At 39.1% G+C, this 16,989-nt stretch overlaps 1 protein-coding gene across 1 annotated transcript; it reads left to right on the top strand.

Annotated features, from left to right (window-relative positions):
• The first annotated feature begins 5,527 nt into the window (after nt 1-5,527).
• Nucleotides 5,528-16,420, top strand: LOC139742522 (organic solute transporter subunit alpha-like). The gene is made up of 7 exons (XM_071653054.1): nt 5,528-5,642; nt 8,565-8,725; nt 10,468-10,541; nt 11,716-11,874; nt 12,986-13,097; nt 14,311-14,563; nt 16,032-16,420. Exons 1-7 carry the CDS (start codon nt 5,528-5,530, stop codon nt 16,298-16,300), a joined length of 1,143 nt encoding a protein of 380 aa, XP_071509155.1. The 3' UTR covers nt 16,301-16,420.
• The last annotated feature ends 569 nt before the right edge of the window (nt 16,421-16,989 follow it).

Here is a 16,989-nt window from a genome sequence, read left to right on the forward strand (position 1 = left end):
CTTAGTAGCAGTCAAGTCTTAACATTTTGATTACGCTGTTTACCCCACCCTAAAGAAGGATTATGGATATCAATGCTTTGTTGACGATATGGAAGAACACTCTCTCACAATGTTTTACTCGTGGGCAAATCATTCTCATGAGGATGATTTCGGACAAAGAAACATCGTTTTATTTTTAAAGTTTAGGGAAATCATGGCGTTGAATAATACAAGCGAAGCAACACTAAAACTCATTATCACTAGCAGTGTTGTTCATAGTAAGAAATAAGTGGCGTGGAGCACTGGCCCGGGCACAAAAAGGGTATCTGTTACAACTAACATTTTTACTGATTCCTCTGACATATGATGAGCGGAATGCATTTAAAGCTCCGCCTGTAAGGTATCCTTTTCGCACATCGGTGGAATGACCTCAAGAGAACAATGGGTTTTAGTTCACAGCGGTGTAGGAAGTGTGTCATACGCTAATCTTATGACGTCACAAAACCGATTGCTCAATCTATTGCACTCTAATCACATGTAATTCTTTGAGTTACCTGACTTCAATAGGTCGTGACCTGATATGATGTAGGACCTAAGTTGAAATGTTTCAACTGTTCCTAAACGTTATTGTAAGGATGAAACATAGTTTTTATCCACGGGGTCACATACGTTTTTTTATTTCATGATGTGTGCGTGTTTGGGGTCGTTTTAGTTTTTGTTGTTAACTAAGAATCATCCAGACAACAGCTAAGAAAATAATTGTGCCCTGTTGTGATAAAAAGAATACCTGAACTGCCACACAGAAATCAATACGATTTTGAAATGCGTCTATTTCAGTATCGTTGCTGGAATTCTCACATGATACATCAGACCTGATAGATCAGACCTATTAGTTGAACGGTTGTATTTCCTATCGCCAGTAAAGCGTTCTATAAAAGCATCCGCAAATTCTAGTTTCTATATCGAGAGACTTGAATCTATGAATATACTCTATGTATGTATGTATGTATGTATGCATGCATGTATGTATGTATGTATGTATGTATGTATGTTATGTATGTGTGTACCTACGCACGTATTTGTGTATAGTATGTAGGTATCATGATTATATATGTCTGTGTATGTCTGTCTGTCTGTATGTATGTTTCTATAGCTCTCTTTTTATATATTTATATGATAGCATTATCATCAAGAACAAGAGAGCTTCAAGAATCAATGCAGATTCTTCAAGTTGTGTCATCATGCTTTGTTCTGGTTCTTTATGTGTGTATGTGTGTGTGTGTGTGTGTGTGTGTGTGTGTGTGTGTGTGTGTGTGTTTTCTTTTTCAAGATGTTAGGCCTAATGAATAGATATGAATGATTTGACGTAATTGTGGACACGTTTACCTTCAAACCTAATTCATTAACGAAAGAGGGCTCATCATACAAGTACCCGAACGCCCGAAGGGCCGGGTTCCACCCAAAGCTAAGGCCTAGACGATGAACGCTGCAAATTCCTGCAATTATTGGATCATTTAGCGAAGGATATTAGATTGCCGGCTCGAAGGAAACGAGCAAAGAATGGTTTGGGCGAAGAAGAATTTGGGAAATATCCCGAGGATTTCCCGAACCCTCTAAACCCCGTCCCCTTTCATTAACCCGTGCACAGTCTAGAAATTCAATTAAAGGACAAGTTCGCCTTCATAGACATGTGAGTTTTGTGAATGCGTAGAACACATCAGTGAGAGTTTGAGGAAAATCGGACAATCCGTTCAAAAGTTATGAATTTTTGAAGTTTCTGCTCAGTCAAGACTGGATGAGAAGAATAGCTTGCGATGTCACATATTGTGTACAACGAAGAAAGAACAATGAAAATTCAACCCATTTTCACTTTTCTCGCATGATGAAAGAACACTCGAATTCTCTGTTTCAGAAAGCAGGGGGAATGGTATTATCCTTAACATACGTCAGTAACAAGTCGAAAAAAATTTGCACTTTATTCAAAAAGTAAAGTTTTGTGAAATTCTCTTTTTATTTCCTTATATCGTTGTACGCATGTGACATCATACATTTAGTAGTCTTCTCATCCAGCAGCGAATGCCCATATATATTTGAATAATTCAGAACTTTTGAACGGATTGTCCGATTATCCCCGAACTGTCACTGAGACGTGTTCTACTAATATTGTTGCCTTCACTCAATCCATAATTATGTATCATAAAGGTGGACTTGTCCTTTAACTTCCAGGTTCCTACGACGGGGTGGGGGGGGGGGGGGTGATCATATACACTCAAATGATATTGATACGTCTTGTATGTGGTAAATGCGTGTCGTCGTGTCTTGGGCATCTACAGCTTCCAATGTTATTATCATGTTGTTCATGAACGTTCAAATATTGATGTGTGCCACCAACGCTAAGTCTGGCCATGAATAAGTGCAGTTCCACGTTAAAGTTAAAATTGATTTATATGTAAGCCTATATGACACAGTCAAACAAACAGCATGAGAGAAGCTTTATCGAGATCATCAAAAGAATTAAAAAAAAAACTTTAGATGTTTTGACATGTTTTCACCAAATAGTGATATTCAATCACACAAATCAGAACTGGGGGTATGCCGTCATTATTAATACCTCCCAACCTGTACACGATCATTATTTTCACACCCAAATCATTCATTAATCATGTTTTTAGGGTGAATGCAATTTTGCAACCACAAGTCCTTTCCTTTACATAAATCATTGCAAGTTCATTAGAACACTTCACGATGAGAAGTCAATTTGAGCATGATGTGTAGTCAATTTGAGCATGATGTGTAGTCAATTTGAGCATGATGTGTAGAATTAATAGCAAAATAGTAAAGGGATAGGTACAGTGTACTGTAATTATGACCAGATCTAAAATGATCACGCTTGAAGATAAACCGGAGGTTTCTTTTCTTTTTCATACATTGTGACTATGTTTCAATATTAGTTAGAGAAGACCGATTGAATGAACATAAAAGAAACTATAAGTAACAGCCTAAACACGCAGAAAATGTGAATCTATATTCGTAAACGGTGTGTAAAGCGATGCACCTGCTATTCAGATAATTGCAGCTACACACCGCAGATTACACTTTTGACATAAAGTATATTTTTTGGGAAAAACAAGGAAACATGTTGGTCGCTCTTTTCCACCGAGACTTTTGAGCTCATTTATTTATTTTAACATCTTCATACTTTCAAAACCTACACGTCTTGTAATAGATCAACATGCAGACTGCAACGGGAGCACAAGAACTTGTAATTGTAATAACAGTAATTGATCATCGACTATATACCGCATTTATAGTTATTAAGCACACACACATTCTTACTCGAAACCTGTAATGCTGTATTACAATAAATCCAAAAGCATCTTCCTGCGGATATATAACCTTCAAACTGAAATGTATAAAAATGATCGATGAGCCCATTAGAATTCCTTGGAGAACATGTTAACTAAAAATGCATTTATAGGAGTTGACGAAAATAAAATCGATGGTTATGATACTAATAAAACGATTAGTGACATTATAATTAGCATAACTATTATGATAATTATTCACCATGTTAGCGTGTAACATAGGACGTCGAGAAATAATCAGTGGCAAATACCTTCAGTATGTCAATTTCTCCTGATAAGCATGTGTGTTCACAGTATGACTCATTTAAGCATTCTTATAAATGATTATACTTTGACCATTTCGTCACATGCCTACCACGTGACGTCATAATCATCGCGTGATGATGAGATTCGCTTATCGAAACAAATGGCTGCAGGTTATTGACAAAATGGCCAACTCCCGTTTGATTTATTTCGTAAACATGCATTGAGATAATTACGTTCTAGATGTAATCTTATTCCTACTTGAACATGATTGATATCCATTTTCAGTTTCCATCGGAACTTACAGGAGGTAATTAGAAAGAAATAAGCATGAGCCAAGGTTGGTGTGCTGCGGTATATCAGAAATGAACTGCAGTATATCAGAAATGAACTGCAGTATATATCACATATTATGCAAAAATCGGCGTGTTTAAATTGTTGTTTTTTGTGTTGTTTGTTCGTGTTCGCCAAAACAATATAATTATGCAATGATCAGTTCGGAAACTATTATCAGTAATTTCAGGATTTCTTTTATTTCTCTCTCTTCATCGTTTCCCACAGAGCTAGCCGATAAACAACTCTATGGTGACGGATCAATGCAGCTAAGATTGGTATTTAGTCCACGTCTGTTTGTGCTTCCCCGAATAGGTGAGATCAATGGTTGTTTACTGACGACTTCTGTTAACGGCAAAAGAGGCAGTTAACGCCGGGCGGCGTAAATACGAGTTAATGATTAAAGCTACACAGATAAACGGACCACATCGTGTCTGGGGAAATATCATCACAGCGCGTTTGAGACGCGGATAAAATGTTGGACTGTTGCGGCCATTGACACAAAATGACATATCAGCCGATTACATCGGTTTATGGGGACCGGAGTTTGAAACTCACTTGAAAGATTTGACACGCGGAAGCTTAATGGAAGCCCGTCGGGAGTAACTCTCGGTTACAATACCATAGTCATTACTTTTTTTTATCAATCTGATGATCCAAAGTTCACGAGTCTGGAAAGTCAAAACGGAGTTAATTGTTTTCTTGCACGTTCATTGCGTTTGATGTTGCATCTGAGTCCAGTGTTTCATCCAATACGGTGGGAATTACGTGTGGCTGTATGTTCGATACATTCAATGAGTGCGGACCGTTCTTCGAAGCATGATTGTCATTGATTGTGGCGATGTGTCCCAATCTGTTACGCTGAATTCGGTATTAACACATCGCTGATTTGATATACCACCAAACTGGAGGGCTTCGCAGCAATAATAGGGGTTTTGAATGCCACCCACATTTCGCTGTCGCATTCACAACACATGAGCACCTTCAATGAGCGCCTCTGACCAATAACAACGTTTGTTTCTGTTCTCCCTTCTCGCTATTCAGAGTGTAAAGTGCGTCTCAGTGAGTAATTTCGAAGATTGTTCAAGAACTCGGCGAGCGGTCTGTTGTCAACCACTTCGCCGTCGGAAACCCGCACCTGTGGATAGTCACACTTAGGTAAAGTGTATTAAGGATTAGGTGTTGAAGCGTGTTAGCTTTTAAAACGAATCCTCATCGACTTCACCGTTATGACTGAAATCTCATTTAGACGGAAGATTAGTTGTATTATGGTTTCCGTTCAGGAGATGACCTGACAGTCATTCTGAGGATTTACATGACAGATTCAGCTGGGATGCCAGCAAGGCCAAGGGTATAATAACGATTGCTAAGTGCCTGTTTCTTCACCAAATAGTCCAGCATTACATGTTTTCAAGTTTTTGACATTACAGTACATCGTTCGCACGATTTGTTGCCAACTACACCAGAGTAAGTATAATAGGGTTGAAAGAGCCCCGCCAAAATTGAGCTGGTCGTCTGGATTGGAACGCCTAGCTGTATCGTGGATCAACCGCGGGTGATCGATTTCATCTCGATAATTTCTGTGACAGAACTCTAGAATCGACGACATGGCTGCGACAGAATCGTCTATGATCTTTTACTCGGAGATCGATAATGCCACGTCCAGCAACAAGTCGACGGGTTGCTCGGATCATGTCAGCTCATCGGGCGAAGAGATGAAAAGTAAGCAAGGATCACCTTTTGTCTTAATCCGTTATCCCCAGCAAACGAGAATTTCGATATATTACTTCCATACATTAATTATCTGTTTTGTAAACATAATTATTGTGTTCTTGATATTACTTTCAGAAGCAAATATACCAGAGACCTATAACGATGAATGTGTTGGAATAACTGGGATGGGATAGGCCTAATTGTTTTTATGAATGTTATACTTTAGCGGGCGTAGTCTGAAAATGATTGTAAAATATTCTTTTCTGTTAAGCTGAAAGACTTGTCAATTGCAATAGGTTTATAGATCGTGGAAACCAGTATGGAAGAACAGAATCTAACATGATCAGCTTTCCACTTAACCCGTTTTCTCCGACAAATGAAAATTTACAATTTATAAGATTGTACACGACACAGGCAGTTCTCGCAGCCGATGAGTTGAGAGACAATTCACTTCAATTTTTAGTGCTATACTGTATATATATATATATATATATATATATATATATATATATATATATATTGGTGTGGGTATGTGTGCGTGCGTGCGTGTGTGTGTACGTGTCTGTTTTTTTTTTGGGGGGGGGGGGGTGCTGAGGGCTGAAAATATGTAATATGAAATATTCTCTTTCGAGAGAAATGTATAAGCCCCAGGTGAACCGAGCATGACAACAGACACATGACAAAGCGAAGACAAGTTAACAACAACTTGAATCCACCACTATATGCTTTAACCCTATCTAGTCCTGTAGTCTATCGAAGCAAAATAACATATGCAGTATGTTCAAAGTTTGCCTATGATAGATATTGATGTAAAAGGACTTACCATTGGTTCCCACAAATGCTTACATCACTTTGCAGGTGTTTTGTCATACATTTTATTGTAGATGACAGGAAAAAAAAAATCTGTAAAGGCATACACTTTGATATATGGAATGATATATGAATAAGGTTTGGAAGTTCACGCCTTGGCTATTGTCATGATTGTTTCCGTTGAACAATGCCGCGGAAGAAAGAGTAACAGAACGAAAAAAGTATAAAAGTTGATTTATTGCCCCATTCATCAACAACTGTAAATGCACGGTTCTGAGATGTTGGCAAAAACCATGAAAACAGTAAGTGTTGGTATATACTTCCTCACTCCCTGCCGTGAGGGGAGGACCAACAATCTATGACTGAACAACCTAGCCTTTCGGCAGCGGCACTGTATACAAATGTTGATAAGATGGGGGTTTCGAATTAAAAATGTGGTTATTTTGTCGAAGAGAGTAAGAAACTGTAATCGCACATCAGGGCCTAATATCAGGCGTTAATGGAATCTTTCGTCTTTCAAATAACATATTCGAATATATCAATATCGAATAGAGGCGTTTTAGGGTGAAGTCACTCTGCAATTTCAGTCCATTGGCTATTTCTACTGATTTCCTTCGGACCTGAATAAAGCCGTGCATCGTGACACACACACACACACACACACACACACACATACATACACACACATTGTTATGCTATCGTAACTTGTCCTTATAGGAATCAAAGGCATAAATCGAATTCGATAAACATCTGCGGATACAATATCGCAAATACATCATTGGAAAGTGAAAACCTAAACTAACTGCCTGGTGTGTCGAGAGTGAAGAATGCATCGAGGGAGACCACTCACTTTGTTCTGTAGTGCGATACGATTGCTTACATCGGGACGTGAACAATGAAATTACAAGTGCTCCTTCAATGACCACTTGTTCTCAGAAGTGGTGTGTGCAAGGATATCTGCATGAACAGATGAAAGCCAAACTTTTCAGTTTCGTATACAGCTTTATACAAGCTGCTGCCCGCCCCCGGCCTCAAGTCAAAGATATCGAAATCTCAGAAACAAAGAGTGGTATTTTTATTTGACCGTAAATCGGCGCTGCATCCACAGCCATATTATGTCGCTCTTTGTTCCCGACTGACCAGGATCGCTTTCAGACGGAACTTTGCGACTGAATCAAACAGACACCGAAATTGTTACTGCCAATTCTCGGTTTTCAATGGCCACAAGAAGACTTGCAATTGCGAAGGCTTTTCTTTGCCTTTTTGTTTATTTTCTTTGACATCTAAAAGCCAAAATCTCCTCCCTCTATATCCACCCGTCCCAATTCCATAGCCCAGGTTAATACTGCCTTCCCGCATTCTTCTATCAGTTTCAAGAAGTATAACCCAAATTTTCAGAATGCTGTGTACGGACGAATGGTGTTATAATAAGGTAATTAATCAAGACTGTGTCAAATGAGTTCTTATCAAAATCTGCTAACAGTTGCGACATAATTGTAATATCGACTCCCTGCTGACCAATTATGATTGTATTTTGTAGAAATACACCCAACTGAACACCCGTCACAAATTCGTCTTAGGCACAAACTCAATAAGGCTGAAGAAGATCATACCATGTGCTCTCGAGGTGTTGAAGCTACCATATAGATCGTCATGATTTCGAAGTCGAATTTAAAGGCATTATTTACCACTTGCAGATGAAACAGAAACCCAGCTTGAATGCTTCAAAATAGTTCTAAAATGTCAGTTAGGGATAGAAACAGCCAATGTTGAAATATTGATTAGTATAATCAATGTTAAATATTGTTAAATATATACATGAACAAAAGTTGAATATAAAATCGTTTCTAGAATAAAGCCATCTACAGTTATGGTGTATTGAGAAAAAAAAACCTTCTTATATATTTTAGGCTTCACTGCGAAATTTTTATGTAGGGCCTATGGTATAGCAATGTTGTTTTGTGATACGACAAACCTATACATAAAGAAATTATATACAAATGTGATAACTCGAACATTTTTTAAATCACTGCTCCCAATGGTAAACAATACCATATGGTTTTATATATGGTTATATTTTTTATTTGTTTTTGGTCTTGTTGTTGTTTGTGTTTCTCGCAGTGATTTTGTCCGTTCCTTGGGGCTTACCTATCCTGATCTCTATAACCATCTGCGCCGGGCTCACCATCATCATGTTCTTCCACTCCTGGATGAGGATCAGGCGCCACATCCCCTATGGCAACCGGAGGATGTTCCTCGTCCGCCTCTTCGCCCTCTTTCCGGTAAGGGTCAAAGGTCAACCCGTCCCTTCCCTTCCTCCTCTCCATGCGGGACACAGGTGGTGACATAGCTCCACAATCTGCTCACTTGTCCCACACATAAGATTATGGATGAAAAGAATGGAAGATAGATATCCATGGATATACCTATATAACGGAAGGGATAGTTGTTATCTGTTTCTTTATCTATAGCCATTCATTTAATTTCTACATTCGCTCATTCATTCATTCACCTATATGTTTATCTATATTGATGTAAGGATGTATGTGCAGAGTGCATTTGTATGTAACAAGTTTTGTTTGCAATTATATCTTCATATTTGATCATCCATTCAGTGATTTTATGCGTTTATGCATGTTTAGGTTCATTCATTCATTCATTCATTCATTCCTTCCTTCCTTCCTTCATTCATTCATTCATTCATTGTTTACTTATTCTGCAAAGCAGAAGGTGGATGGGTCACAACCAGAGAAAAATGAATGGAAAACCCTTTGAATGTAAACCATAAGTACCAATTTCCATTGATGTGATGCTTCCCTTTAAAGGGGATGGCTAGTAACTGATCAGTGGGAATCAGTGGGAATGCTGGGTGATGATTGTTCCAATCCTTGTGGGATTCATTTAAGAGTACATTATATATCTATTGTTGTGTGAAAATAATTTGCTTCAGAACGGTCTCATATTCAAGTAATGTGCAGTTTAATGTTTCAAGGTTAGCGTGCCTGGTCAGTGACGGGGCATTAATCTGCACATTACTTGAATATGAGACCGTTCTGAAGCAAATAATTTTCACACAACAATATATATATAATGAATCCCACAAGAATTGGAACAATCACCCCCAGCATTCCCACTGATTCCCACTGATCAGTTACTAGCCATCCCCTTTAATTGCAGTTTTAACGTCATGCCGGTTTTGTGAATAGGCCGAAGCTCAGCAAAACAACTTTGAGTTTGAATTTCAACTATAGATTCTTATTTTGTCTAATGTGCTATAATCTGCGCTCATAAAAACAGCAGTGTTCGTCCTGGATATACCTTTGAATATCGGGTGTCCTATAGAATTCACGTTAGCATTTCTTAATCAAACTTGAACGGAGTTTCGACTTTGCACCTCTTCGTGGTGAATATGTTTTCTGTGCATTAATCTTTCCAAAGAACTGATAAAACTATGCCTCGCACATATCATTTATCTAGATCACCAAAAAAAAAAAAGAAAGATAAGGGAATGTGCTTGTGACGCGAATTCGCATGCAATGTTTCAATTTGAAAGATAAAACAAATGTGACAGAGCAAGCTACCTATAGGCCTAGTATTCTCAATTTGCAGGAAAGCTAAGTATACTACGGAATTTATAAAATTCCAGAACATATAAAATATGTAACTATTTTAGCTGCTATACTTTGGATCAGCCATAGAAAGACCAAGACCAACGGTCTCTGTTGATCCCCAACAAACTGAAATAACTGTTTTTATGTTGTGTTTGTCTATTGCGAAATTGTTATGTAAGTTGTACATTTTTCCTGCTTTGTTCCAATGTTCTATAAATATAAACCATCTTGCATTCTTTGTAAATGCTTTTTATCAGGACGGGAAATAAATGAAATGAAATGAAAATGAACTGAATTCACGATAAACTGTCCTTGCGGTATATGACGACATTGACATGAGAATTTGTTATTTTAAACCGAACAAATTCAATCGAAAAGAAGCATGTTCTTGTTCTTGTTCTTTTTTAACACAGATCTATGCTGGCACATCCTTGGCTGGTTTCTACGTGCCCAAGGCATCGCTAATAGCGAACTGGGGTGCGAGCTTGTAAGTACCAGTCGAAGATGTTGTAAAGTCAGATGCTTGCTCATGAGTTCCGGCTTCAAGTCGCCTGCACTCCGACACACCAGACTATACAGCATGTCGATTAGTGTCGACATAATATTTCTTCATGTAGTGCTTTCCAAAATATGATGCAGACTTTTATAGTTCTTATAATTCATGACCTGATGCTAAACAATTAATGTAAAATTAATGCAAAAATTAATACGCCAGTAACACATCTCCGGCCAGACTCAAGAAGCATCTTCTTCTTCTTCTTCTTTTTCTTCTTTTTCTTCTTCCTCTTTTTCTTCTCTTTCTTCTTGTTAAGTCTGCCTCCTTCAATAAGCTGAAGATTCTTGCAGACTGTGTTATTTACATCATAATACAGTTTATTTACAGATATTTACAATAACAGATATGAAGAACAAAGACTATAACCACAACGATCAACCGTTAGTCGGATACGGAATGCCCCCATAGATGGCACTGCAACAATTTCCGAGCACAGGGAAATTGTAATTATTCATTTTGTGATAATAAGCAGAGTAACATGGAATTAATGTAGTAATCAATTCGCTGGTCAAACGTTTCCACTCTCAATTTTATTCCACTCTTCGTTTTGACCAGTTTATTTAGTCTTGTTTCGGGGCAGTTTTAAATCTGCTGCGCTAATGCTATCTATGACGCGCCTATACCGCAGATCGAAGAACGATTTTTTGGCGGATAAACTCGTCGGATATGGCATTTTCATCGCGGATCTTTAGGCATTATTTACCATGTTTGTAGATAAAAAAAACAGCTTTAGTGCTTCAAAATAGTTTTAAAATGTGAGTTGGGGATAAAGACCACCAATGTGAAATTTTTAATCAGTATAATCGACGTTAAGTATTGTTAAGTATACAAAATGAGAACAATAGTTATAATGAACTTGTTTCTCGACTAAACCGTCTACAGTTATGGTTTAATGAGAAACTTAGGGATAACTCTTTACATTTTAGGCTTTATTGCAAAATCTTTATATGGTAAGATGTTTTGTGACACAACTGACATACACATATACAACAAATGTGATAACTCGGACATTTTTTAAATCCCTGCTCCCAATGGTAAATTATACTTTTAAAGCTGCCTATTGAAAGAGATGCTTAAGTAGTGCCCCCTTTTAAACCTCTACCAGGTACCTGTCTTCCACTCTCTACACATTCGTGCTCCTCATCGTGGATTATTTCGGCGGAGTGGAGCCTATGGAGCTCCACATCGATGGGATCAAGGTGTCCCTCTCCGCCCCGCCTCTCACCTGTTGCTGCCCCTGTCTGCCAAAGATTAACTTCTCCATGTAAGTTGATATCCACCAACTTGTTCAAGGAAAGAAAAAAAAAAGAAAAAAAAAAGAAATAATAATAATAATAATAATAATAATAATAATAATAATAATACTAATGCTAATACTAATACTAATACTAATACTAATACTACTACTACTACTACTACTACTACTACTACTACTACTAATAATAATAATAATGTCTTATTTACCCAGGGTAGCCTCTTCAGTGTTGCCACTGCTCTACCAGAGGGCCCTGTCATTATTATTACCCTAGTGTTGCCAGGTACCCATTTATACACTTGGGTTGAGAAGGACATAGTGGGTAAAAACATCTTGTCCAAGGACGTAAGCACTGGGCGGGAATTCGAACTCGGGTCCTCCGATCGGAAGTCGGGAGTCTTATCCACTATGCCACAGCGCACCCACCGCTTGAAGAATTATTTGTGAATTCTAGATTTTCCTTCGGGGGGGGGGGGGGGTGGGGGCAGACATCCTGTATCTAGAGTATAGTATTGTCTTTTGTTTGTTTGCTTGTTTGTTTGTTTGTTTGTTTGTTTGTTTTTGTCATCGTTCCTTGATATCCTCCACTCAATAAAGGCATAATAAGTTGTAACATTTTCATTATTTTGGTGATAAGAGGGAACAACGATGTTGTCAACGAGTGACGTCATAGCTAGGTCTCATCGTGTCATATCCTCTACTCATTAAAAGAAATGAATTGTTACAAATTAATTATGTTGGTGATGAGAGGGAACAAAGATGTAAAACAAAATAAAACAAACGAGTGACGCCCGAGGTCTAACACAAGACGGAAAGATTAAAGGTGAAAGATCAAGAGTGACAGGGAAGGGAAATGGAATGAGGAGGGAGAGAGATCGAGAGCGATCGAGAAAGATAGTAAGGGGATGAGCAACAGAGGAGAGAAAGATGGATGAATATAATAGAAAGGAGGAGGAGGCGAAAGATAAAGAATAGAGCAAAGAGCTTAACAAAAGCCAGCCGTACTGGTTTTGTTGCATGTCCGTTTAACGGCGAAAGCACTTTTATGATCAAGATATGCCACAATCACTGATTTTAAACTATGCACACTTCATTTTCCCTTTTTGCCGTTCTTCATCAGGACAAACTTTCATCGGTTTAGACGGTTGGTTCTTCAGACTGCATTCATCAGACCAGTGTGCGTGTTTATAGGGGCCGTCCTCTGGGCAGATGGAATTTACAAGCCATCCGTGGTAAGGAAATTACGCTTGCTCAGATTGATGTAGACAAAAAAAAACCAAAAACATGATTTAAAGGTTGTACGTCGCGAGACCGACACCCACGAGTCATACAGCCCACGAGTCATACAGCTCACGAGTCATACAGCCCATGAGTAATACAGCTCACGAGTCATACAGCCCATGAGTAATACAGCTCACTGGTCATAATTATATACATCCCATGAGTTCGACACCAAGCTAACAAGGCCCATGCGACCGACACATTAAGCCCCGCGTTGTATCTGTCGAACTCGTGGGCTTTATTTGCCTAGAGTCGAACTCATGGGCTGTATGACTCGTGGGTGTCGGTCTCGTGGGATGCGTTTTAAAGTGTATATAGTAACAGTGTTTGTAGTGCATGGAAGTGGTGTAATGATGCCTACAGACACGATAGATGAAGGGAAATCTACGCCAACAATTGTTTCTCAAAGGATTGTGGTATACGCTGTTCATACTGATTATTCCTTGCATTGAGTGACAGTAACGACAATAACGACACCACAAATGCAAGCATTTTCCCGACATCAACACTAACACTATAGTCAGGTTATCCTTCGTTCACAGCGTCAGTTGACAACTGCATTAATGTTAACACTCTGTAATTTCTTGGAAGTATAGATTGACTGTTCAGTCGTGGAAACTAAAAACAAGGAAATCATTTATTGTTATAAAATGGAAAAAAATCTGAAACCATCTTGCAATTTGCTGCTGGGCCCTGACACTGCCATAGAAACTACCACAAAAAAAAAGTGAAGCTCCCAGTTTGCTATGAGGCTGGTCGACCTGTTAGCTGGGAATACGGCGATATGGCGTATACTCACTCTGAATTTCGATTCCATCACCGTTGTAAGATTCATGTGTAAAAATAGAGAGCTAGTAATGGTAAGATGGCTAATGGCAAGACATCTTGAAATATGTCAGTTGCGTTTCAACTACGAAGATGCTGCCCTGAGATATATGACAAGATTTGTAATGCATTAGGCATACAATGCTTAATTGTATGTCTCTATCGTATTCATTGCTATTATAATTTATATATTGAGGTTTTTCAGTAGCGTTTACAAATTATTATCATAGTCATCTCTCTAAGTAGCATCGTATCTATAAAATCTATTTGGGAGTATATCGCGGCTTCACCCTCAATCATATCCCCTCCTTCTCTCCCCCCACCCCCACATCTTCACAGATCGAGGCCGACTCCGCCTTCGTCTACCTTAACGTCATCAGTCTCGTGTCCTCCCTCATCGCCGTCTACGGACTCTCGGTCATCTACAACGCCACGGCTGTGCCGCTGAAGAACTTCATGGTGTCGGCAAAATTCACGGCCATGAAGTGCGTTCTCATCATGACCAACGGCCAGAACCTGATCATCGCCATTCTTGTGAAGAAGAATGTGATTCCATGCGTCGGCATCTTAGACTCGGCCTCCAGGGGTGAATGTAAGTTTATAACGTATGCCCCACCCCCTAAAAAAATACATTATGACCTTCCGCAATGACAACTTTAACTTTCAGCACCATGAGCACTGAAAGGTGGACCTGTGCGCTATACAAGTAGCCACTATGATGGTGATGATGATGATGATCATTATTATTATTATTATTATTATTATTATTATTATTATTATTATTATTATTATTATATATTATTATTATTATTATTATTATTATTATTAATTATCATTATCATTATTATCATTATTATTATTCAAAAATAGTGAATCAATCCAAATACAATTATAGGGTAGGTAATCATTGCCCACATCTTACTGAAAACCCCATCCAACTTGCTTCAGTGGTTAAAGAGAAATGAGGAGTTTTGTAGAGCATGTCAGGAATCCCTCCCCTCCAACTTCTGTCCATTGTGTTCACACATTAATATGAAGTTCCAACATGTCCAAGAGCATCGAAGTGCTAAACTTGGAAGAATCAGACCTATGGCATGCTTTACAACATTCCACATTCCTCTGTGACCACTTAACCAAATTGAATGGGGTTTTCTGCAAAATATAGCTTAGATGTTATACTTCAAGACCCTGAAATAACATTCAAACAATTTAATCATATTGGAAGTTATTAATGCGAAAATCCGGTTGTATGGGGGGGGGGGGGGCATACTGTATTGTGTTACATGCACATAGATGCACACATTACATACACAAGGAAACAGAGAAAATCAATCGGCAAATTGTTATAACGTATTGTCTTCTCTCCTTATTTCCTTTGTTATGATAAAATCGTTATAAAAAGAGATGTAGTGCAACAGGAGATTCTTTGATGTTCATCTAGTTTGCATAATATTAAGAGTAAACATAATGTTAAGTGGCTTTGCAGCCTTCTACAAAGAGGAGACCCAAAGAGATTAATTACTAATCTCTTTAAGAGACCTACACACTGACATTAACTCGGGATCCCGTATGCATTAAATTTATTTTAATCGGTTTTGAACGAACTAAGTTAAAGCAACATAAATCAATACTTAAGTTCGCCTACTAAAATTACTGTGCCATGCATCTTGTTTCAACATTCCATTCGCCTAAGAAGCCACTCACACTTATCTACAGTTTTGACTAAACCCGCGAGTGTTAGTAGATATGGTAGAAACCATAGAAAGATTTAAGAATTTACAGTTCTAACATTTCTTTTTCTCCTCTCCATCCTCCTCCTCCTCCTCTCTCTCTCTCTCCTTCTCCTCCTCCTCTTTCTCCTCTTCCTCTTTCGCCTCTTCCTCCTCCTACTCCTCCTCCTCCTCCTCCTCCCCTCCTCCTCCGCCTCCTACTTCTTCTTCTATTCCCCCTCCTCTTCCCCTTCCTCCTCCTCCTACTCCTCTTCCCCTTCCTCCTCCCCCTCCTTCTCCTCATCCTCATCTTTCTTTTCCATCTTCCCTCATTCACCTCTGTGACCATAGTGTTGTACAACATGCTGGTGGTCTATGAGATGTTCCTGCTCACCCTCGTCTTCAAACTCTACTACTGGCACTGGATAATCAGTCACGAGTACGGCATGAAGTACATGTCGGCGTCGGTTGACGACCTTGACCTCGACGGTGTCGACGAGAAGGAGCCGATGAGCGTCACCCACGAGCGTATCCAGGACCTGCAAGAGAAAACCAGCGCCAACGGCTCGCTGTCGAACGTCTCGAAGACCGGTTCGTTCAAGAGCGAGACGGTGGTATGAGATCACGTACTCATAGGAATCATTTGATGAATGTGAGACTGGTGAATTGCATCATCTCCCCGTCCTGTTGCATACTTCTGTGAGTGCTGCTAGAGCGAAGAGAGGACAACAAGTTTGCACTCGGAGGACCATGCATGGAACACTCACATAGCTGTGGAGTCTCACCCAGCTAGCATGTAGTTCATAATGCGTCAAAGTCAGTTGATGAAGTCAGTATAGATGAGGTCAGAGTTGAATTGTACGACCTCCCTGAGCACTGTTTTTAGCCAATATCCGATCAAAATGCTAATGGTGCTACGGATAGGCATTCCAACCTGTGGCTAACTCTCTGGCTAACGATTGACATGGAGAAACCTTGGAATAGGACCCGTGCAGTGCTGACTAGATAGTCATGCAGGCAATGGACACGTTACCATGTACACTCGAAAGTGGCACACTTGATATTCCTTTGGATCTTTCGTGTTACCTCATTATTGATTGCAACTTAGCATGTTAAAAAAAATTCCTTGGACAATGTGCTTTAGTGTGTCGTGTAAGTTACTAGTATTGGTCACCACACGCTGCATACGCAAAACGTCTGGTTTCGGACAGCATGATGGTGGTGGACAGATACTGATGATTCGACATTCCAAATATTCGCAGTGTTAATGAAATAGCCATATAAGGACGGTCATCGGCCGGTGACAATT

Source organism: Diadema antillarum, unplaced genomic scaffold (genome assembly GCF_040938485.1).
Source record: "Diadema antillarum isolate AM-2024a unplaced genomic scaffold, OU_Dant_1.0 seq00001004_RagTag, whole genome shotgun sequence".
NCBI classification, from domain to species: Eukaryota; Metazoa; Echinodermata; class Echinoidea; order Diadematoida; family Diadematidae; genus Diadema; species Diadema antillarum.

Excerpts from the sequence above, each read along its gene's own strand:
- LOC139742522 (XM_071653054.1), top strand. The coding sequence starts at position 5,528 with ATGGCTGCGACAGAATCGTCTATGATCTTTTACTCGGAGATCGATAAT. Across the intron at positions 5,643-8,564 it reads ATCGGGCGAAGAGATGAAAA|TGATTTTGTCCGTTCCTTGG; the intron begins GTAAGCAAGGAT and ends TGTTTCTCGCAG. Across the intron at positions 11,875-12,985 it reads CCAAAGATTAACTTCTCCAT|GACAAACTTTCATCGGTTTA; the intron begins GTAAGTTGATAT and ends GTTCTTCATCAG.